Source organism: Vidua macroura, chromosome 4 (assembly GCF_024509145.1).
Source record: "Vidua macroura isolate BioBank_ID:100142 chromosome 4, ASM2450914v1, whole genome shotgun sequence".
In the NCBI taxonomy this organism is placed as follows: Eukaryota; Metazoa; Chordata; class Aves; order Passeriformes; family Viduidae; genus Vidua; species Vidua macroura.
In genome coordinates, this window is record NC_071574.1 from 36,209,292 (window position 1) to 36,232,889 (window position 23,598).

At 39.2% G+C, this 23,598-nt stretch overlaps 1 protein-coding gene across 1 annotated transcript in view; it reads right to left on the minus strand.

Moving 5' to 3' along the window:
• SH3RF1 (SH3 domain containing ring finger 1) overlaps positions 1-21,267 on the minus strand; it is an 83,784-nt gene extending 62,517 nt beyond the window's left edge. The window contains exons 1-2 of the mRNA XM_053974904.1: positions 21,184-21,267; positions 19,746-20,234 (exon numbers count right to left, since the gene is read on the minus strand). Of these exons, the coding sequence (XP_053830879.1) occupies positions 19,746-20,132 (387 nt within the window). The 5' untranslated portion in view covers positions 20,133-20,234; positions 21,184-21,267. The remainder of the gene's footprint in view (positions 1-19,745; positions 20,235-21,183) is intronic.
• Between the last annotated feature and the right edge of the window lie 2,331 nt (positions 21,268-23,598).

Here is a 23,598-nt window from a genome sequence, read left to right on the forward strand (position 1 = left end):
CCACAGGAACCTCAACTGTAAGAATACTTCTAGATTTGGTCTAGAACACTGATACAAGCCCATCTCTTTCAGTAAATTCAGTTGGAGTTGATTCTTTCACCCATCATTGTATGCTTATTTTGCTTTCTTTTAAAAAGCATTAATTCGTCAGCAGTACCTTGCATACGTAACCCTGGCTGAACACATAATACACTGATCAATATTTATGAACGTATGAATACAATGGTTACTAAATATAGCAGTAGATGGTGATGCTGTGCCTCCATCTTCACCTTCAAGCTGAAGTGAAAACAACTTCCTAGTACAACCTATTATTTGTTCAAAAGGAAACGCATGCCATCCTACCTCTGAAAACATGTTATTTTCACAGCTTGCTACACTTACTGCAACGGACAGCAGGATAAGCTACTCAGGTAAGAAACTTTAGAGAGAATGTAAAAACAAATGAGTGGCATGTAAAATGCATCATTTTTTCCAGGAGACAGTCTTGTGAATCAGATTCAATCAACTCTCTCTGATACATTCAAATGTATTTATTGAGAATTACAGACCTCAACTCGCTGTCTGCTGGAAACAGGATCTAAATATTTGGTAATGCAATTCACTGAATACACTGAATTTCAGAAAGTACTTTTGTATCATAATATAATCTTTCCACTAAGAGCTCAGACTTCAATGGCAAGAAAAAAAAGCACAAAGTAAAAACGGGGAAACTAATAAAAGATTATTTGTTGTCACTCTTCTCCACAAAAACTTATACATATTTGCATCACTTCTTTTATAAAGAAATATAACTTGCCATAAGTTTATCCACCAAATAAATGACTATTAAGAAACTAAAAATTCTTATTTGGTAATAACTTATTTGCCTTTTCCACAGTTGTTTACAGAATGTGTAACTGAAACTAATTTTCTTCACTTCACTTATATACTTATAGAAAACAAGAAATACTAATTTTGCCACAATAGAAATTAGTACTTAGTATTTTCCAACTACTGCTAAAGTCATACATTTTTAAGAGCCATGTTTAAATTATGTATTAACACATAACAAAGACCTGAAATGTTGAATGATCCATTCTTTCCTTATTTATACCACTGAAGACTACAATTAAACCTATTTTACAGCCTTCTTCATCTACGTGTTAATTTATAAATAAGACCAGTCCATTCAAGATGAAGGCAACAATTTGTCTCATCAATCATCACTGCTACACCTGAAAATAATTTAAGGGCAGGAACTACAGGATAGCTCATTGCTTCTGTCCCAGTAATTTCCAAAATAACTGTGAGTCAGAAATATTACCAAAAGTAGCAATTTCTACAGTAGCTTGGAATCCTAAGCTCTCCCTGTCTGACACATCAGGTTTTCATAAAAGAAAGATTTCTCCTCCACATCTGTCAATGAATATTTAATCTCATGTTATTTGATACTATCCAGTATTGAGTTTTAAAAGGTTTACAGTAAAATAATCTTAAATAAATGTTGAGTATTGAAACTACAAATTCTTTTGGAATACAAACACAATACTGAAAGCAAATATAAATCATCTTAAACAACAAAAAAAAAAGATGGTACGGGAACTCAAAATGCCACATGGCACTGACTTGTTCACCTAGCCAGCACACTGACAGCTTTCCCTTCCATCTTCTCTTTGAGTTAATGAAATAGACTGACCTTCATCTGAGAAATCCAGGTTCATCTAAGCACCGACAGTCATCCATTGAAAATTTATTTTCTTAAAATTGTGCCCTCTAAGGTCACTGAGATGCTTAAGAAGCAAGAAGCAAGAACAATAAAAAGCTCAAAATTTCCAAAGTTCAACAAAAATAATTTTCTTACTGTGAGTCAAAACCTGCTTAACATACATGGAATTTTGGAAACATTTAACCTATAATTACAGTTCAGTTTAGAGATGATCTTTAGTTATGGCTAAAGACTTTTGTGCCCAATGAAAAATTTCACTTTCTACTTACTTCATATCTATTTTGATGCTATTATAGCATAATTTTAGCATAGTGCCACCAGTGGCACTTACAATGCTCACCATATTGAGCATTTAAAGCAATTTTGCCTTTGAGAAATTAAGGAGAAAAGACCATCCTTCATGCTAATTTGGAGGCATCTGTGGTAAAGTAATACTAAATGTAGCTGATCTTCTTCAATCAGAGATGCATAGTAGCCCTGGTAGTTGTTTTACTCCCTCTTCATTTTCTACTGACCTTTTGCAATTGACTCAAATAACTATTTTTCTTTTCCTGGCATGGCCTGCACGGGAGTAGAGATGACTTACAGCTCTTCAGCCTGCAGCTGGGTGGATAGTGCCCACTTCCCACAGATAAGAGCTGAAGAGTCTACAGCCCCACATTCTGAGAATAAAAGGCCTATGTATTTTGGGAAGTACTCAAGACTCTGAAATACTGGGTAGGGGGTTTTTGCTGTTGTAATTTTAATTGACTGTCCTATTTTAAGGGGAGGTTTTTTCTTTTTGAAGAAAAAAAAACTTTTGAAGAAATCCTCAAAGTAACCATTTCACTCTAGAGAGGATTTCATACTGTGAATACCAGTGAACTAGTCTTCTGCAGTTCGGGATTAGTTTCACTCAGCTGTTAAGAGGCAGGACTTCAGACACTTACTGTTTTTCAGAGGTACCTATGGGCTACCTGCAGTGGATCCCTGTGGAATACCAGTCACTGGGAAACCAAAACACAATTCATGTATGTGATCAAAGCTGCAGTATCTAGCATCTTAACAGTCAAGTCTTTTCCAGTCCAGCAAAAGACAGTAAGAATATAAACACAATTGGGTCAGAGGGAAAAAATTTGATGTTGCCCCACCAACAGTAAAAACAGGTTTCTGCAGAAGAGTGTTATGGGATACATACACTTCCTACTGCAAAAAATATGCCTAAAATTAGTTTCAGAAACTAGCATTTAAATTAAGATCACTCATAATTAATTGTCTTGGAAAGCACACTGAATTTCAACAAGAGCAAGTGTGAGGCAAGGATTCCATTAATAAACCTTATCATTAAATCTACTATGATTAAGTCTACACTCACAAAGGCTACTGCTTATTAACAGATCTTTCTCATCGCAGCAACATATTAGCTTAAGAGATAGATGAACAGCTTATTTTTACTGTTAAAATGCTGGAGGCTAAATTTAGTTTTTGACAGTGACAGCAGCTCTGATGTGCCTTGGTGGCACATTTCATTGCAATGTTATAGCTACAAACTGGAAAATCCTAACACTGAAAGCACACACAGGAAAATACTGGTGGAAATGCTTAGCATTTAACAGTCTTGTCTGTTCAAGGATTATTCACTTCTGAGAAGCTTCCAGTACAATATCACTTGGAATTAGAATTTCTCCTAATTTTGTCAGCCTTGGACTAAGCAATATCCAAAGCAGAGTAGTGATGTAAGCTAGACTCCAATGTTTTGGGTTCCACCTCCAGCCAAGAACAGGCTGGGCCATACACTGGTAATAACCTTGGCAGCACTCTCCTCTGCTTCCAGCACTGCCAATACTAATGAAACAAAACTAGACACAAGAGGTTTCTTAGAAACTTCGTGTTAATGCTGCCTGGCTGGAACTATCTCTAATGCTTGTACTAATTATCCCGGAGCAGATTAGACCACAGAGTGCCAAGCCAGTCCAGCAGTCCTTTCTGTGCACACTCGCTGGGTGACTGCATTTCCAAACTCAAAATTATATTAAATGGTTCACACCAACAGAAATTGCAACAAAGCCATGAGTTTAAAAATCATTATAGTTACATTAAGACAATCATCACTGATGCACCCTGATCACAAGAGATTAAAAATACATAAACTAAAGCAATACATAAAAGTAATTCACATAAATAAAAAACAATCAAGTGATAAATAAAAAAGTAGAAGGCAAGCAGTAAAATACACCCATGAAAACCCTAGTTTTCAATTTTATTTGAAGTATTGCACAGAGCAAATGGAGAATGTGCAAAGGGAACAAAGGGATGGTTTCTACACACCAGTAGTTCAGCTTTCTAGTGCCAACATTTTATATGGCCCATTACAGGCCCTTTTATTCCCTCATCTGCAGGGATCAAGTAGAACAGTAATTCTTCACCTAGTGCCATGATGAGTATGTACTTGTACTTCTCAATAATACTATGTTTATAGAGCCTCTGTTGTTCTCTCTCCTTGGAGGTAGAAGACTGAGGTTCTACTTTACTTTTTAAAAAAAAGAAACAAAGTAATATTACACTGCTTAGTGATTCTTCTCAAATACAGATTTACTACTAAGGTTTCAAACACTTTGTTCAGTAACATAAAGCACACAAAATTTAACCTTTTCTTATTCTACCACTTAGAACATACTTGAATAGGAAAAAGGCTAGATAGTGTGCAAAGTCATATGAAAAACTGAAGTCCACATACATCTCAATGTACTTTGATATTAGTATTTGGTACTAGCATTAAGGGAATAACAATAAATTAAAGTTACTGTTTTGTTATTTTTCTCCTTCAAATTCAATAGCAGTCATATAATCCCCACAGGATCACAGAGATACAGCATACCTGAAACATAATATTCAAAGTTATGTATGCTTCTAATGCTTCCATTTTAAAAGCAATTTAACTTGTAAAACAACCCCTTTATTTATGATTTGCCAAATATTAGTTTCTTTCAAAACAATAATGCTCCAACATCTGAAAGCTTATCCCAAGATGTACTATTTTCTCATTAAAAACAGAAGTCAGAAACGAACAATTTTCTCCTAAATTAATCTCATATTTACATGAGGAAAATGAGAAGAGAAATATCACAGCTAAGCCAACACAAACAATAAATGTTATGTTCCCCATCTGATAGTCAAAAAGTGAGGAAAACCACACTTAGAGCCATGGTTAATTAAGTGCTTTCTAGACAAAATATGCAATCAGAATTATTTTATCTCATCAAATTATTCACTGTGGATACAACCAAGGAGATTAAGAAAAAAAAAAGAAAAAAGGTTCTATTTCCATAAAAAGCATCATTCATACCTGCAATACATGATCCAACTCGGCATGAGCTCTAACCACCAAACCGCAGACATCTTGGCATGGATTTCCCCTAACCTCTATTGGAGCACTGAAAGTGATGACAAAACAATTCTCTGGCTCAATGACCCCAGCACTCACCTGGGATGTGAACAGTCGGGTTTTAATCCCTTTCCCAGTGAATATTTTATTTTCACAGAGTGGAACAACTTCAGTTGTTCCCCTTTAGAAAGGGGGCCAAAAGTCTACATAATTAAGCCACTACAATCACTGGTACCAATCTTCACAGCACATTAAATACTGAACCAAAGGCTGACTTACCTTGATTAAGGTGATTTTCACTTAATACACATTTAAAGTATATTGACAAAATGAGAAAACAGAGAAAACATGGGACTTCTATATCCAGTTCAACTTTTTCAATGTTTATTGAAAACATTGCATGCAAAGACAAACAAAAATCAGAGAGATAAAGTACAAAGTATCTGTCAGCCCTCAATCTAAACAGCTAGCCAACATTCCTAGCTCCTTGCTGACTCACCTTCATTAGAAAAACAAAATGGTATTAAAAATAATATTTACCAAGAGTATTCATAAAATTATTATTTTATCCAAAACTAACATGACCAAGAAACAGCATCCTTTGTAATTTGTTGATCCTATCAGAAATTACTGTGCTTCCTAGAGTGTCATCTGTTGCCTTGATGGTCCATGCAAAGCTCTGATGCATTCCTTCTTGTAAACTCTCTCTCAAAAATTCCATTTTTCTTCAGGTACGCACTAGTGACCCAGCTCTGCTATTTATGGTCAGTTTTATCAGTCTTCATAGAGTAGTCTTCCCTGTTCCAGACTTATTCTGATGATCGGTGCCTTAAGCAGCAGCTTTATTGTTTCAGCTACCAAAGGAACACTAAGACCAGCGTCCCTCTAATGAAGGATATCTACTGCACTTACTGATTTTTACCAGATCTGGTTTTATGGAAGCCATTAACACTCCTCTGTATTCCAACGGAATATTTTCCAATGTACATTTTAATAGCAAAGTTCAAAACTGCAATTTTATTTCTATAGCTACAAGATCCTGAAAAATATAAACATAGTGAGTGTTTACGTAAGACCACTTTGGACAGACTTCATCCATTAAATTTTATATGCTGAACAGAAGAAAGAAATCTGCAAAAAAGTATTCTTGTTTCACAACATAGAACAAATCAAATCCACCAAGTACCACTACTAAGACATTCAAGTTCATTTAGCCTATAAAAATCAACTGCCTTCTCCAAAAACAAAGCGCAGTTTGGCATCTAATGGTACGTTCAGCCTAAACTTCAGTAATTGGAATCCACACCCAAAACCAGAGCTCTGTGGTACTGACAAAGTCCCAACAATTTGGTGCCAAGTTTGGTCTTCTTTTGCAAAAGCAACTTTTCTTAAGTTGAAAAAGCCATACTCTCACAAAAATTTAATTGCCTCTACCTCTTCCCCAGAAACAAAACATGCGGAAAGAATATGAATCTCAGTTTTTAAACATATTTATGTGTTCAAGTTTAAAAAAATAGAGCATAACTTCACTTTGGTTTATATGAAATCTTAAAAAATTTTACTAATCTTCTGGCTTTGAGCACCAGAGGTACTTGACTTCCCAAGACTTAGATGCTGTTCCCAGGAAGATGCAGGGCGCTAACCTTACAGTGCAAATAGCAGTAGTTAGAAGAGAGCATGATGGTTTCCTAAACGAAATTGCAGCCAGTGTCCAGATCTGAGGGTGAAGTTATCTGTTTAAGCACAAAGAGGAGTTCTCCGACATCACAAGGTATCTCACACAATCAAAACTTACTAATTCCCGAAAGCAACAATTTTAAGGTTGGCTTGAAACCCAGAATGTGGAATACTGGAATACTTTGTTTTCCATTTACAATAGATGAGACTATGCTGTGGTTACTGCATACTGGGCTGAAAGGTTTTTCAAGCTGTAAGACATGCCTGACTACAATGACCAAGTTAGTATGTGGTTTGATTCGGATAAATTACCTTGAAATTCAAACTGGCCATGTGCAACTGGGCTCCAATCAGACTGTATCTGAGTGAAGCAGCACTGAAATCCCTCGTAAGAAGATGAAAAATTTCATACATTGAGAGGTTTCTTTCAGGGACTGTACATCTGAATATTGGAAGTCCATATCTTCCATGATTACAAGTACAAAACTGTCTCTAAAATAATTTTATTTCTTTTTTAACCATTTCTAATACAAGCTCTTACTTGTGAACTGAGCAGTACACTACAGACAAAAATATACACCCACCTAGGCAACTACAGCCTACAAACCCCAAGAAAACAGGCACAAACTTCATCCACCAATCTATCTCAGTAACTCATGTAACTCCCAACAACATCAAAAAATAAGGAACTGTGTGGTAGAGCCTAACTGCAGCTATTTCAAAATCTCTAAAAGAAAGAAGGATGCCACATTAAAGTTTTATTCAGAGAATATTTTAAAAATTGCACTTTTTACGTAAAATTCTGATTGCTGCAGGGAAAAAACAGAACAAACACCTCCTGACACTTGAGCTGGTTTAACTCATATCCCTGGTTTCCTTGGATTCTTTTAGTGCAAACTCAGAAAATTTGAAACAAGTATTATACTTTTTAAAAAAAAGTCTCCCTATCAAACACTACACATGCAATTATGAATATTCCTTATTTAACTGTTTAAGACATAGTACTTAATATTTTATTTTTAAATGGAAAAACCCACACCTCCTCTGTATGGACTGCAGAGGATAATCGGTTTCTCTTTTATACCATTTAAAATAAATTTTTATGTCTTTCATGCTGTTCCATTAAATGGTAGGGTGATAAAAAACAAATAGGAAAGCATAAATGACATCAGTTCCCTGTTGCAAGCAACACAATTCTGAATTGAATATATGAAAAAGTATGATTTCCTGAGAAAAGAAAATAAACCCACAACAGGAGCTGAAGTCAGAAATAAGTCTTCCTTGACACGTATGTTTCTTTCTGGGTCCAGAGGTTTCAGTACAAGATGATAAACATTAATTGAAATTATAAATTACCTTGGGAACCCATTTCCAGAAACAGCCCACTAGTTATTCTAGTTCTGCACTGAAAAACCAATTCCCTTATTAGTTAAAGTAAACAAAACCCCCTTACAGAAACCAATGTATTTTGAAACCATAGTTCTGGAAAGGTAGTACTTTTAATGGTATTACAGAAAGGTGAGCTGCTCCAAGAGATTGAAAAGATACTGAAAATATTCCAATGTTTTTCTTGGAGAACATGTACCACAAAATCCATTCTTCTTATCATCACAACTGAAGTCAAAAGAATAGATTGTGACCATGCTCTGTAATGCTAGCATGATGTTTAAATCCTTATTTTCAGTCATTACTAACTGAAGGAATAGACAAAAGACTTAGGAAACATGGAAGTAAGATGAAAGAATAAAAGGAAACATGAAAAAGATGAAAGATGCCATCAAATCAAAAGAGTCACAGATTATGTTTATATTTTCTTCCATCTTTGAGAATCTTTTTCAATTTCCCAGCAATTCCTAGGATACTAGCCCCCCTTTTCATGTATTCTTTTTGAGTTCATTTAATGAAATATAGAATTTGCAGCTTTATTGGTTCCATAAGAACAATGAGAATACATTATTAGTAGTAAAACAGACATTTTCAGAATCCCGTGAATAATTTCAAAGTGCTTGAGAGATATGGCAGAAGTAATCTTCAAAGCTCTGAATGGAAGTTCTTTGACCATTTTGTAACTGTACTAGTCTAAATGCCACATAATACATGACACACTATTACAAAATAAACAATGAAAAATAAAATACACAGTATTCAAATACACACATACTGAAGGAAACGAGATGGCATGTGAGTCAACACGTTCACCTTTCTCACCTCTTGTCTAGCCAATACCTCCAATACCTCCATAGCAACTTTCCTGTTTTGATGCTTTCCAAAACCTTCCTCAAACATCAAGCTACATCTTCAGCTTGCTCCTGCAGCACTTCCCCCTCACCAAGTCTCTAATTCAATTCCAGTGAGCCAAGAGTCACTTGCTTGATCCCATTTCCTCTCTAGTATTTTATCTAATTGGTCTATTGCTATGTTCCAAGCCTACTACCACAGTTTGTTTTCTTTCAAAACCACTGTCCCTCCTCCTCCTTTATTACTTGACCATTTGGGTCTTTATCACCCATCACTACTGAAATTTCTCTGCTTTTCAGCCTTCTCCTCCCAGAAGCCTTCTCCCACCCTTTCAATGAGATAAGTGATTGCTTTCATGCCTCAAGGCTAGATGTGTGTTCAGCTTTTCTGACACCCTCTCCAACTCCCAGATCTGCTTTGAATCCTACATTGGAACAAGATCTCCAGGGAAGTGGTAGAATCACCATTGCTGGAAGTGTTCAAAAAACAAGTAGATGTGGCACTTCATGATTCGGTTTAGTGGTCATAGTGATATTCAGTCAAAAGTTTGACTTGATGATCTTGGAGGACTTTTCCAACATTAATGATTCTATGATCCACTTCCTATGTTCCTACTCTGGTGCTGTGTGAACATGTCTGACAGGAATCCTTCTGTTAGGCTGAATTCTTCCCCTACGTATGGCTTTTTTTAAATTCCTCCAACTCCACTATCTCAGGAGTTATGCCCAGGAAACAGACACAGCTTTAGCTCAGTAATGTTAGAAGAGTCAAAACAGAAGAGAAGCAATATCCAGACTGCAGTGGTGGCCACGGCCAAATTATCGGCATAATGTTCTTTGTGGTCTTTAAATTCTGGACTCCTGATTGCCTGAAAGATTTGCAAAAATAGCTTGTGAAACAACCATGAGAAGATTTTAATCTGCATATGCACAATAGCAAGGAAACAAAACTGTTATTTTTGTCTACTTTATTCTATATTTAAAATTGAACCTAATTTTATTGGGTTGCAAACCAGGAATTAATGCATTTTTAAAAAAAATTCTTTATTCACTCTCCTCCCCCCAAACAAAATGATAGCCATTTCAACTTTTTCCTTAGGTTGTAAGTACTAGTGGTAGTGTATATAGTGAATGGAAATTCAGATCAGCGTTTCTCAACTTTAGAATCTGTCTTCTGAAAGATTATCTATTCATCTGCTTATTGACTATCCCTGCCCTGCTTAGTCCCAAGACCTAAGAGGATTACAGAACCTGGTGGCAAGGCTGAAGGCTTGTTAACTTAATAAGGCTGTGGATTTAAAACTGTGTTAAATTAAACAGGTTTTCAAAATGGCTTAAGTCTGCTAGAGTGAATAAGATTTAAGAGTCTCCTTTCTTTATCTAGCTCCTGAGAAAGACCATGTGAGATAGAAGGGCACTGGCACACATGAACAAGTGAAGGTCCATGAGACATTGATTTTCTTTTAGCAAGCTCTTAGCTTCAGAATAAAAGCTTCTTCGCTACTCAGGGGCACTTTACCACAGTGCAGTGAACTCAACTGTACTGGATTTGTTTAAAATAAGCTTCTAGAACAGCTATGCCTTACATATGCCAACTCAGATTGTCATCTGACTATTTTTCATTTTAACACTTTTTAAGTCAGAAGTGCTTCATTCTTACCCATTTCTTAATATAAATAAAAGAAAGACTATAACCTAAAGGGCTAAGATAGCATACCAAAAAAGAATAATTGAAGAGACGTGCTTCAAATTATTCAGTATTGATGTTCTGCCACCCCTGTGCAAGTAGGACTACATTCCTCCTCTTGGGTTGAGCAGCTTGAAAGTCTGGAGGAAATGCGCGCCTTTGTCTTTAATCAGAGCTTTTCAAAAGCTTGTCTCATAGAACTGTGGTTCACACAAGGTAAAACAGTGGTTCAGTTCTTTAAAAAGCTTTCAATGCACATGTATATTTTGAAAGCTTAGATGCTGAAAAGAGAAAGTCAAGAGAGGTAATATGCACATCTTTCCTTTACAAGAAGAGGAAAGCAGAGTTCTCATCTTTCTGCAACACTAATGCGACGAAATAAAATCAGTTTTATTAACAAAGAAATGCTAAAGACTAAGGAGCACTTCAGGTGTTACGAAGTCCAACAGGACACTTGATGCTAGGCTTATCTTCTGAACAGCACTGGCAGCAGTCCTCCACTTCAGAGAGGAGGAGAATGCTATCTATATTAATATTTAAACACCGAAATGCTTACCTTTGATCAAAATGCATTTATGATTAATAGCATACTTCCCAGATAGAAGCTATAAAATTATACTTTGCACATTTACAGAATATAAAAATGGACTATCTAAATTTGACTCTGAAAAATCAAGAAAGATAGAAAGAATAGTTAAACACCAGGACACAGCTTTTAGTTCAATTAAAAACAAGCAAACAAAACCCAAACAGAAATTCACACCATACTCAAAAAATGAGATGTGGAAGGCCAAGCATATCAGCAATATTTCAAACAGAATTACTGTGTGAGAGGGATGGCACACAACAGAATCTTGTGCTCATTTGTAGGAGATCAGACACACCCTTGCACGTTCTGGCTTTTTAATACTTGAAATTCTAAGTGCTTATGCTGGGGAAGAGGGGGGCAGGGGGTAGAGGGGATTAATGAAGAACCAGATAAGATAGGAACAAAGACCTAGACATGAAATTACTTAAAATTCCTGTTTATACTCCTTAACTATAGAAACTTTATGTGGACAATAAATCACATACTTGACTGCCACAAGTGTAAAATGAGACTCACAACCCAAAGCTTCTAAGGGTACAGCTGATTGCTCATACACCCACACCACAGTTGACTTTCGGTACCTAGCAGGCTCAGATTCTGAGACACTTTGGCAACAGTGTCCATAAATGAAACATTGACTTCTGTGTTTCACTCTTTCTTCAACTGGAGAATCCAAATCTGTAGGTTTCTAAGCAACATTGAATGACATTTTAAAGGCATGTATATAAGCATCACATGTCTAAAGAATTCAAAATACTGGACTCTATTTCCCTCTTTGGAGTGATTTCCCTTCTCTTCAGAGCATCTTTCTGAGTCCCACCGATTTCCTGATGTTTTAGAGGATGCAAATGTGAAAACAGACTTAACGAATTGCCTCTGTGCAGACCAGCTCAGGTTCTGCACCCAAACTGCATGGCAACTCTGGTAATATCCATGGGAAATGGATAAGTGGCATGCCCAGTGCAGCAAAGCTCTAAGCTCCTGGTGTTCAGTCTGACAGTCAAAGGACAGTACCATCATCTTCCCCTCTATACCTAAGAGAGATAAGGAATACAGAAAAGAGCACTTGGATGTGTGACCATCCCACCTCAAGACCACTTGCTTTCTAAAATTAATCCAGCTCACCTCAAAGCAGCAATTCTCAGTCCAAAAAAAACCAACAAAAAAAAAAAAAAAAAAAAAAAAAAAAAAAAAAAAAAAAAAAGCCCAAAAACTACTCTCCAAAAATACTCAGATTTAGTGATGTGAAAAGTAAAGGATTTGATCTAGCTCAATTGACCCAAGAATTCACTGCTGATTTTTTCTGTCTAATACAGAGGGATCTGACAAGAAATGAGGTTTAACAGAAGCACACTTTTCCTCTGTGAAGGCAGTAACAAGGTTACATGAACAGGACTGACCAGATGATATTTCAGCCTTAATTACAGAGACACACTCTTGCCCACACTAGAATGAGGATACAGTCAGTGATTTAAAGGCAATAAAGAAAAAGAAAAAGCAAAAAGGAAGAATAATCCCAGGATGTTAGGCAATACAGTAATATTAACTTATACTTTATGCTCTTCATGTATTTGGCAGATCTTAGTCATATATACTACAAGATTGTATTTAGTCCACATACCTCAATAGAAAATTTGCTTTTTTATTGTTTATTTTTTGTTCCTTGTGTCTGACACAGTCATGGACAAATGGGACACAAGAGGTAAGAAAACTAGATGTTTTCTTTTTCTTGGAAGTAATACAGTAAGATCAGAGGCCAGAGACTGTTTGAATAAAGGACAACAGTGGAGCCAAAGAAAAGACCAAGGAAGGTGTTAAGCGTATCATAAGGAGAAAGCCAAATGCACTGCAAGGGGAAGTTCTCCAAAAGAAAGACAAACAACAGATCATAACAAGTTTCCAGTTTTATTATCACAGCTGCAGTTAAAGACTTTCTGTTTTCTGCAGTTCCTGTCCATGCACTAAACACTGAAGTTCCATTAAAAACCATTTCACTCAGTTAAAGAACAAGAGAGAAGGATTTCTAGCTGACGACATCCCAACCAGCTCCTCATACCATACATGATGCCTATTAAGCCACCAAATGCATTGCAGAAAGCCAGACACTATGCACAAAGAAATACAACAACAGCACTACTGACTGACTTTTCTAACCAGATCCTGGATCACCTACATAAAGCAGTTTTATTGGTATTTGATTTTTTTGGTAATATGAGAAAAAAATTCAAGGACTTTTATTCTCTCTAAAAAAACTGCTTCCCTTCACAAGCCTATTAAAAGTAACGGCTTGAGACTTCCCTTTTTATTCAGAAGTTTAAATTTTCTGAATGATCAAAGCTTTTTGAGTAAAGCAACTCACTGGCCACATTAAAGTGGAGGAAAAAAAGACACCATTTTATTTCACGTAGGTGGATTTAAACAAATCTACACAAATGGAGGAATATTAAACTGGAAAATTAAGGGAAATAGAAACAGCCCTCTTCCACATGAAGACACCAAAAAAAAAAGCTTGTAAACAAATTAAAAAGGATTTCAGATTTCAGTAGCACATGTAAATAATGTGGACTTCTTCTTTAGTTTATAGATCAGTTTACTTCAAAACCTAATTGTTTTCTTTTAAAAGGGATTACACTAGTTTGACAGCTATTTTATCAAGCAGATTAATGTTAATTGGCAGGTTCAAGATAGCTATGCAGGTTCAAAGTATGGAATTAAACATTTCTGCATTATCAACAATTTACACTGGATATTCTCTTCTTATTCTTTTCAAAACACACTCAAATCTACACATCAGTGTGCCAGTCAGATGCAAATTTCCCTAGCTGAAGGGTGGACTATGACTTCCACAGATGTTTCAAGTGTCTGGCTTTTCCTCACTGAGGTATTCATGTGATTTCCTATTAAACATCCAAACAAAATTAAATCCTCTTAACAATGTGACACTAAGCATTCCACCATCTTTGGGACAGGAAATGGATTATGAACAGTTCTCTAGTAATGTGGAAGTCAATGATTTAGAGTTAACAGCAGGATATACTGACCTCAACTGAGACTGTGGAACCATTGTAAAACAACTATGGATACATCCAATATTTTAAAAAAGTCAGTGTCTGCCCTGGAGAGCATGAAGTCTAAATAGTGAGTCAAACAAAGAAAGTACTATCAGTCATATCTGCAGATGGGAAACAGAGGCACAAAGAGCTTTGAGTGACTCTGTGCAAGGTCATAAAGGATGTCTGTAGCAAAGCCAGGAACTGAGTCCGGAAGCTCTCAATCCTAGCCCACTGCCTTTGGATACAGAGACAGTTCTTCCTTGTGCTTATTCTCCTTCTCCATCTAATTATTTATCTCACATTAACACCAGGACAGTCATCCTACTTTCCTTTTATATTTATGATCTCCATTAATTTTTCTCTAGTTTCACATAGGATACAACACTGTTACATAGAAGTAATTAAAACTGTACACATAAAAGCAGAATCTGGTATCTCAGCAAGCATGAAACGAAACAAAAGCATGCATATATGATTTCTAAAGACTTCACAAAATATTTTCTAACGAACACTCCAGAGCATGAATAGGTGTCTATCTCCAGATTCTCAAATGTTACTTGGGAAATTCCCTCCCATTCCTTCTTCTTTCCCCAGACTGATATGCTGAGCATGATGCCATATGGTATGGAATAACCTTTTGGTCAGGGAGGTCAGCTCAAAATCAGGTACCATCAAGTAATAATTCTCCAGCCTATGATCACAAATAACAATCGTGAAACTAACTGCATTAGCCGCTGTTTTTTGCATATTTCTACAGCTACTTTTTCCTTTAAATGGGTATACTTTACAATCTGATCTATTTTGACAATGGGAACTTCCTCTAAGAGTACCCCGCCAGCAGACTTTTATTGATACATTTCTTTGTATTACTGTACTCCACTAACTCTTGTTCCAAGATGATTCAAACATCCGTTCCAATCTACACCTGCTGCTATGCTTGGCAATCCCCATATTTATTTACAATAATGTAATAAAGTTATTGATCTATGAATGCACATTTTCTGTCCTATTGTTATCTTCTAGTCTAAAAGGTTTCTTTTGATACTTAAGTTCTGCCAGGATCTTCTTAGTCCAGCAAGTGCCATAACTACAAAAGCAGCAGTTGTTTTGGCTCCTGTCAGATTTTCACAATATGCTCAACAGCCAAACTGTGAGAGCTACATTCTGAGCTCTCTTCTCCAGGGTGGTTAGGATAAAAGAAAATAGATTGCTTACATCATCCATTGAGTCTGATAGAGGAGCCCAACCTGCTTAAGTCCACACAGAGCAGAAGGTGACCCACTGTCCCTATTGCCCCAAGATGTGTGGCAAGGTCAAGCACCATAGCTATGGGTGGAAAACCTGGCTCCATTTATTTTCCCTTCTGCCATTACAACTACTTCAGCAGTTCCCAGGCAAGCCTACTGGATCACAAATGACCACTGCTGCAGCAGTATAGATACAGGAATTTATAATTTTAGCTTTGCTTTCCTTGTTAAACAAACACGAAAATGGATGCATGGAAACAGAGCACCACTGCTAAGTATTAGCAGAAACTCATGAAAAAAATCTCCTGTTAGTGGGTCCTTCTTTCCTCCTCAGTGTAAAAAAAATTATCACAAACAACTCATATGTTCAGATACTAGTGGCTCTAGCCCCCTTTAACACCTAAAGGAGCATTTTCCAATAGCCTGTAATGATTCTTTACCCTCATTTCAAGTTGACTTCACCGAGAATGATATCTTCAGAGTTTCTACAGGCTTTCCAGAATAAAAAATAACCAACGGGAAATCTTCAGGACTTTCACATTGCACTGTAACATTTCTTGATCAGATTTTCCACTGACATACACTGTAATATACTCAAATTACACCATCAATTCTTACTCAGCAAAAGCATCAACTGTATTGGGAATTGCCAACTTTTGAGCTATTCATGTTTTTTTGTTAATGGAGATAATTTGAATTCTTCTCTCAGTTCTTCCTGCCTACATTTAGTCCAGAAAATAGCTGAAAACCTTATTACAAAATATTTTCAACAGTGATGAGATTTCAGACTATCTAGACAACTCTCCTCTAGGTTCTGTGGAAAAGATAGCCCTAACTTCAGAAAGCTGGTCTATAAACAAACTAGAAGAAGACTTAGTATGTCTTAGGCAAATACAAATTCCAAGGAAAAGTTAAACATGGATCATCTTAAATCTGTCTAGGAGAGAACAGCTCTCCAACATCTAGCAATTTATGCCACAGCCACATGCGAGACTGCTGCAATAAGCATATCCTTGTAAAATTGCCATAAGGAACTCAGGATAATTCTTGTTTGACATACTCTGTGAAAATGAAAAAATTAATAACATGAGCATAAATATAAAAGGATGGACCCTAATATTTTTGAATGCTCTTTTGAAGGAAACAAGGCTCATGTGATCATGAAGTCCCTCAACAGCCCAACTTGCTCCTGATGACCAGTTGCAAGCAGATTTGACAGTAGGGTCTAGCTCTTACAGCTCTTCCAAGCGGTCAACCTACCTGAAGCTTTTCACTTGAAAACAAGGAAAAAAGCATTAAATTTGCATCCGTACCAGAGAGGAAGCTGCAGTATGTGTGTAACTGTTGTCCCTGGCAAGCTGGCTGCCTGGGACAGAACTGCTGGGCAGACAGCAAACACAAGTTTTCCATCAGGTGCAGTCCAGCCAGTACCAGGGAAAGGCACAGGAGGCTTTATACATCCAAACAGCAGGGGAACAAAATAGATTAACAATTTGCACAGAGAAATTGCCATTGTTACAGCAGTGAAAGCTTAAAGAGGTTACAGAAAGAAACAGAGTTACTCTAGTGGGGGACACACTGGGCACAAGATTTATTAATCCCCACCACCCACCCAGCTCCATTAGTTTTGAGACTCAAGGAACCATTTGTTTGTTTATTGCCATGTGTCACCACATACATACAGAGAATGCAATATACTGTGTAATTACAGAGCTGGCCACTCCACAGCCATTGATACAGTTCAGGAAATCATGCTGCAGTACATGCTGTATTAACCTTTTCTGAAAATTACGGCATTCTCTGAAAGGGCATTTATGAGCTTAGTATTACTTCAGGATATAAGCAGAATGTTTATGACTTGACAGCCTTCATCCACATTCACTTCATTTAACATAACAGCAACTTTCATTTACTAGTTCCCCTTCAGCAAAATTAGTTTAGGAAATCTGACTCTGCCACTCATCTAGAAACAGATTTTCCTCTTCAATTCCCAGGGAGGAACTGTATTTGCAAGCATCTTTATGTTAAGAGTTAGCAAAACAAATAAGGCATTCATTTCAACACTGTCCATTAAAGTGGCATTTTGCTTTCTGGACTTTTTTTTTCCATAACCACTTTTCATATAGAAAACAGAAAAGTAGTTCATATCTCCACTTTCTTATCCATCAAAGTTGGTTCATGCTCTTAAAGGTACTGGCTTCCTAGTAAAAAAGGCTCTGGACAAAGTGGACAAATTATGAGATCATCATCTTTCCCTGCCTCCCAAAGGAAGAAGGCACAAGAATGCCTGTGAAACTCCAAAACCAAAGATGGAATAAGACTTACTGTAAAACACTAAAAACGATCACTAATATACAATGGGGATCAGTTATTGCATGAGGAATGCATACGGTCACAGTTTTAATGGCACACGGTATAGGATAAGCTGAAGCAACCTTCCATGTGTTATCACTTTCTACTCTGAGCAACATCTGGAAATGTATATGTTGCAAAACAGGATATTATAGAACATTAAAAAAAAAAAAAGATAAAATATTCCACATTCAAGTTATTTTGTCTAGTAAGGCTTTGAGAAACTCTGAAATACGGTCTTTCATGCATAGCGCTGCACCAGAAACCTTTTTGGAGGAGAAGCAGTCTCTGAAAATACAGTTATTTACAAAGGTCAACACAAAAATACATTAAAAAATTATAAGGGTTTTTTTTTGTTTTAAGTTGAAGAGCATTTGCAAATGCAAGGTATCACAATAAACACCTTAAAGTTCTGGAGAAGACCAGAGTGGTTTTGATACTCTTGATGCTACTTTGCATTATTTTTTAAGGATTCTATGTTCTGGAAAGAAAACTCACCAAAACCACAAAAACAAACCACTAACAGAAAAACTCCACAGATCACCTTCTCACCAATTAATGTATATACAAAACAAAACTCATTAGCAGGAAGTGAGTTGATAGTTATAAGTTCTATATTCTAAAGTAAAGAACCTAATGAGATCTCTAGCAAGCAGAGAAAACAATATCACCTAGTGGAAAAACGACTGTATTTTAAATCCTTACGTAAACTTAAAACGTGTATCTAAGATCTTTTGGAGAGATTCCAATCATGTCAAGTACATATGAGAAAAATCAGTGTTGGGCTTCCTTCACTGGGTAAGTAAACTAAATAATTTAGACACACTTCAAAATAAAGACTAGTCCTGCCAAAAATACGTTCAAGTCCTCTTCTTGGAACCCCTTAAGACATTTCATAAAAATTGAATCAACTCTACGAAATGGAAACCACCTAAACCATTTAGAAACTCCACTTCAAACACAGGAACACAAACTGGACAGCAAAACCTTTCAGAGAAGCTGTCCTGCTTTGTCATTAGATAAAACAGAGCATGGTCTGTCATCTCATAAAATTACATTTCCTGACACAGGTCCTAGAATGAATAATCATAAATTAAACCACTGTGTCTTGATTATAAGGTATGACAGAGTCCACAGGTTGCATAGCTCTTAGGAATTTACAAAGAAGGCGATGTCTTCCCATCATGGTACAAACATCTTCCAAACCCCCTAGAAAAAATACCTGAGGAAAAACTAATAAAGAAATGATGAGAACTAAGACTGCAAACAACTTAGTAGATTGCAGGCATTCAAAAATTGCTTTTTGAAGGAAAGAAAGTAAAAATGTAGATACTCAGAAGCCAGTGGCGAAATTTCTCTGCTCATGTTTAACATTTGTTATGTCTAACTTAAGGGAAATTTACTGATTGTAAGAATCATTTCAGAAAGCGCATGAGCCAAAATGAAATCTCTAGTCTTGCAGCTGATAAACTAAAAACAATTTCAAATGTTCTTCACAAGATCTCTGTCCTTAATAATAACTTAAGCTTTCCACATAAGTTACCTTGCTCTATTTGACTTTGAATTGGACAGTTAAGGATTTCTTCTTCTTGCCTCAAAAACTGAGAGTTTCAGTCAGGAAGCATTATTAGTATTTATATAACATTAAACCAACACTGATTGGAACACCGACATGCTTTGCTAGAAATCTACAGAAATCCTCAAAAATACATTGTTTCGCTGTATTAACTATCTGACTGCCCTTATCCTAAAGCAGAGGCCATCAACTGTTTTGAAATGGTGGAGGAAAAGACAGGAATGCAACAAAATACTGTCACCACGTGGTACTTACCCTAACGGGAGGGCTCCGTGCTTGCACCCTTTGCTGCTGTCCAACTTGCGAGCTCTGCAGGTCCTTTGAGCCGCAATTAGCTACAGTGTTGGTGGGGACCCTCAAAGCGTTTGTGCCAGCAGTCCCACCGCCGGCGCTGGGCTTCCGAGGCCTCTGTTTGATGCCATCCAGTAGTCTAACGAGCAAAATATTACTGGGCAGTTCATCAACACCGCAGTCCACTAAAGTCCGGCACTCGGGACATCGCAGCTCATTGCGAGAGCTCACAATGCCCAGCAGGCAGCGTTTACAAAATGTGTGTTGGCAAGGCAAGACTTTTGCAGAAGCATCAAGGCGTTCTAAGCAAACAGGACACTCCAACAGATCCAGCAAAGCTGATTCATCCATTTTCCTTGTATTACTTAACGAAGAAACAAATCTTTGCAGAATTTGTGTGTTTTGAGAACTGCAAGGGTATCATGTTACATCCATTCCTCTTCTGACTGTGCTCTAAAATTTTTTGAGGGAAAAAGGCATTAATAAGCTGGGAAAAGTCAGCAAGACCATTTTATATGATGATGTTCATACAAAGAGCAAAATAAGAGATCACTAGACTAATTCAATAAATGAAACATGAATACAGTAATAGCAATCTACATTGATGTATCTATTTATTTAAAATATTTTAACAAATGCTAACAGCTAAGGTTTTTAAATTCAAGTCCCCATAAATTTCAGTCTGAGTAATTTTATTTCCTCAAATTATTCCAGAACAAAGAGCTATCCCCAGTACAGCAGTACAATAAAGCTTACTTTTCATAGTTCTTAATACATCAGTCTCTCTGAACATTTGAGATGAGCTTTCTTTCACAAGAAGATGGCAAAGGTAACTAAGACGGGGTCCAAAACGACACAGCCTACACTATCAGGGCATAGCAAGGGTAATTACATTTATGCCAACACTAAGCCAACAGTGAACTACATTTCTACCCTTTCTATGAAAACTACTGCAGCACATTACAGCTTGAAAACAGCTTCCAGCTCACAGGGTTTTAAGCTTACCGCAAGCACTGACAAGAGGGTTCATTACAGTGCCGCCTTTAAGAAGCGCTTCAAAAACTATCGCGAAGTGATTTACAGCAGGAAGTGCTACTGCCATATCGTTAGGACAACACGAGCGCTGCGTATGCAGCCACAGAGGCAGGGGCGAGCCCCCAGCCAGCTCCAGCCTATGTAGCGACGTGCTGGGAAAGGGAGGGGGAATAAAAACCAAACACCACTAAAGAGCCCCCCCCCTCCAAAAAAAAACATTCTGCGAGAAGGATGCTTCGCGGGCAGAAAAAGGCTTGCTGACCTCGGCAGTGCCCAGCGCCGGGCGAAGTTGAGCGCCTCCCCCAGCCCCCGCAGCCGCCTGCGGGAGCGGCGCCCCCGGCTCCCCGGGCGCTCGTCCCGCACCTACCTGCTCTCGGGCTCCGCGCCCGGACCGCCTCCCCGATTCACTGCTTTATATTTCCCTGCTCCCTGAGGGAACAGCGACCCGCAGGCGGGCGGACACCGCGGCGGCGACGCGCAGGGGTCCCTGCGGGGACACGGGGCGAGCGGGGACGGCTCCCCGGGAGGCGGGGGCGGGCGGGGGGCACGGCGCTGTCACCCCGCCCCAAGGCGCTGGGCAGGGGGAAGGAGGGGTCGGGCCCGCGGCCCCTCCGCCGCGCCGCACCGCACCGCCCCTCGGGGAGCGCCGGGGTCCCAGGGGAGCTCGAGCGCCGCCGCGTCCCCGTCCCTCACCCGGCTCTCACCGTGCGGCCGCGCTGCCCCCGCTTTGTTCCCGTGAGGAGCCGCCGCCGGCCCCACCGCTGCCTCTCCCGCCGCGGCAGCGCCGAGCCTCCCGTGCCCTCCCCGCCCCGCCGCGCAGGGGCCGCTGACGCGAGGCGCGGCACCGCCCCGCCCGGCACCGCCCCGCCGAGGGGCCGCGGGCAGGGAGCGGGGGCGGGCCCGGCGGGTGCCCAGAGGCGGCACCGCCCCTCGCGGGCGGGGACGGGGCGTGGGGCCGCCTCGTCCTCCCGGCCGTCCGCACCTCGCTAGGTGCCTCGGCATTGGAGGCGGCTTCCTGGGACAGGAGGAGCAGGCGCTTCCTCCTGCCTTGTGCGTTAGGGGCAGCCCGGACGGGCACCTGGGGCTGCCGCTGTCGGCATGGAGGCGATGGCGAACGAGGGTGAGGGACGGAGGGAGGGAACGAGGGTGGGTGGTCGCTCTCTCCTCGCAGGGCTGCCCCCCGCTCGCTGTCTGTGGTAAGTCGTACCCGGAGCGCCGGCCTGCGGCTGCCAGGCCCTACAGAAGGAGGAGCCGCGGTGCCCGGAGCCCGCGGCGGCCCGCCCAAGGAGACTCATGCTGGGCGGCCTTGGGCGGGGCGGGGGACCCTCCCTGAGCCTCCCCCGGCTGCGCGCCCGCAGCTCCCGGCGTCTCGGTGGGACGCGGTGAAGCTGCGGCCGTTCCCGCTCCAGGGGGGTCAGGGGCCGCCGTGCTGGGCACGGGCAGGGAAGGAGACGGGGCTACCATGTCACGTCCATCGCTGCCCTCGGGTGCGGCTGTGCTCCCTCGGGCACGCTTGTGGTAAGGTCGAGTGCAGCGTGTTCGTGGGCATGGTTAGTGCTGGACTTGGTAGTGCTGGATTAACCGTTGGACTCGCTGATCTTGGAGCTCTGTTCCAAACTAAACGGTTTTGTGATAGGACTGCTTCATTAAATAAATGATGCTAGAAAATTGGTGAGTGCTTCTCTTCACACACTCCCCCCACACACACAACCACACACCTCTGTATTCAGGATATGATGCACTTGCTTGTGGGGTGTTTTGTGTGAGATACTTCTCTGCAAGACTGTGGGAATGAAGGAGGAAGTAAACCCTAAGATATATACAAATTACCATAAACTAAAAAGAAGTTAAAGCCTGCTCTTTTTAAATCAAATGAGACCCCTTGTCTATGGGTGATGAAAAAGCTAGACAAATGTTTAAGTTTCAGTTATTCATCTTGCCAACTGCAAGTCAAAAAAGGAAGCAATCCAAAAGTTTGCGTGTAGTTCTAGCTTTCAAGTTGACCCTAAGAAATGGTATGAAACTGTGTTAGGGGAGGTTTAGATTGGATATTAGGGGAAGTTTCTTCACCCAGAGGGTGGTTGGGCACTGGAACAGACTCCCCGGGGAAGTTGTCACAGCAAATGACTGACTTTGTTCAAGAAGCATTTGGATAAGGCTCTCAGGCACGTGGTGTGATTCTTGGGGCTGTCCCATGCAGGGTCAGGAGCTGAACTTGATCCTTGTGGGTCCCTTCCAATTCAGGATATTCTGTAACTTTAAATTTGCTGTCATCCTTACTTGAATTCTGTATATATATAAAAAACTGCCTTTTTGTTTTCTTTTTTTTCTTTTCCTTTTTCACACATGGATTGTGTAGGTTTGGACAAGCTGATAGTGTGACAGTCTTTTCTATCTTACTTTCTGGATATGCTAACTTGTTTGTTTCCAATGGTAATGGTATTCTCTGATTATTAGGATTTCCAAGTAAGTACTCTCTCACAGTCCATCTCTAATATTTTATTTTATTTTTGAGTAATAGTAGTGAAAATATTGAAGCTGCTGAATACATACAGTTCATTAAGAAATAAGGTTTCCTCCCCCATGAATTCTGGAGTTTAGGAAAACTGATACAGATGGGTTTCTGGTCTATGTCTGTGCTTTCCAGGAAGTATTGTAACATAAATAGAAGGGTATAAACATCTGATACATAAGAATATTCCCATGTCTCATAGTATTCTTCTATCTTGCCATATCAGTGCTGTTGCTACAGGAAAAAGGATAATCAGTACATCTGAAACAG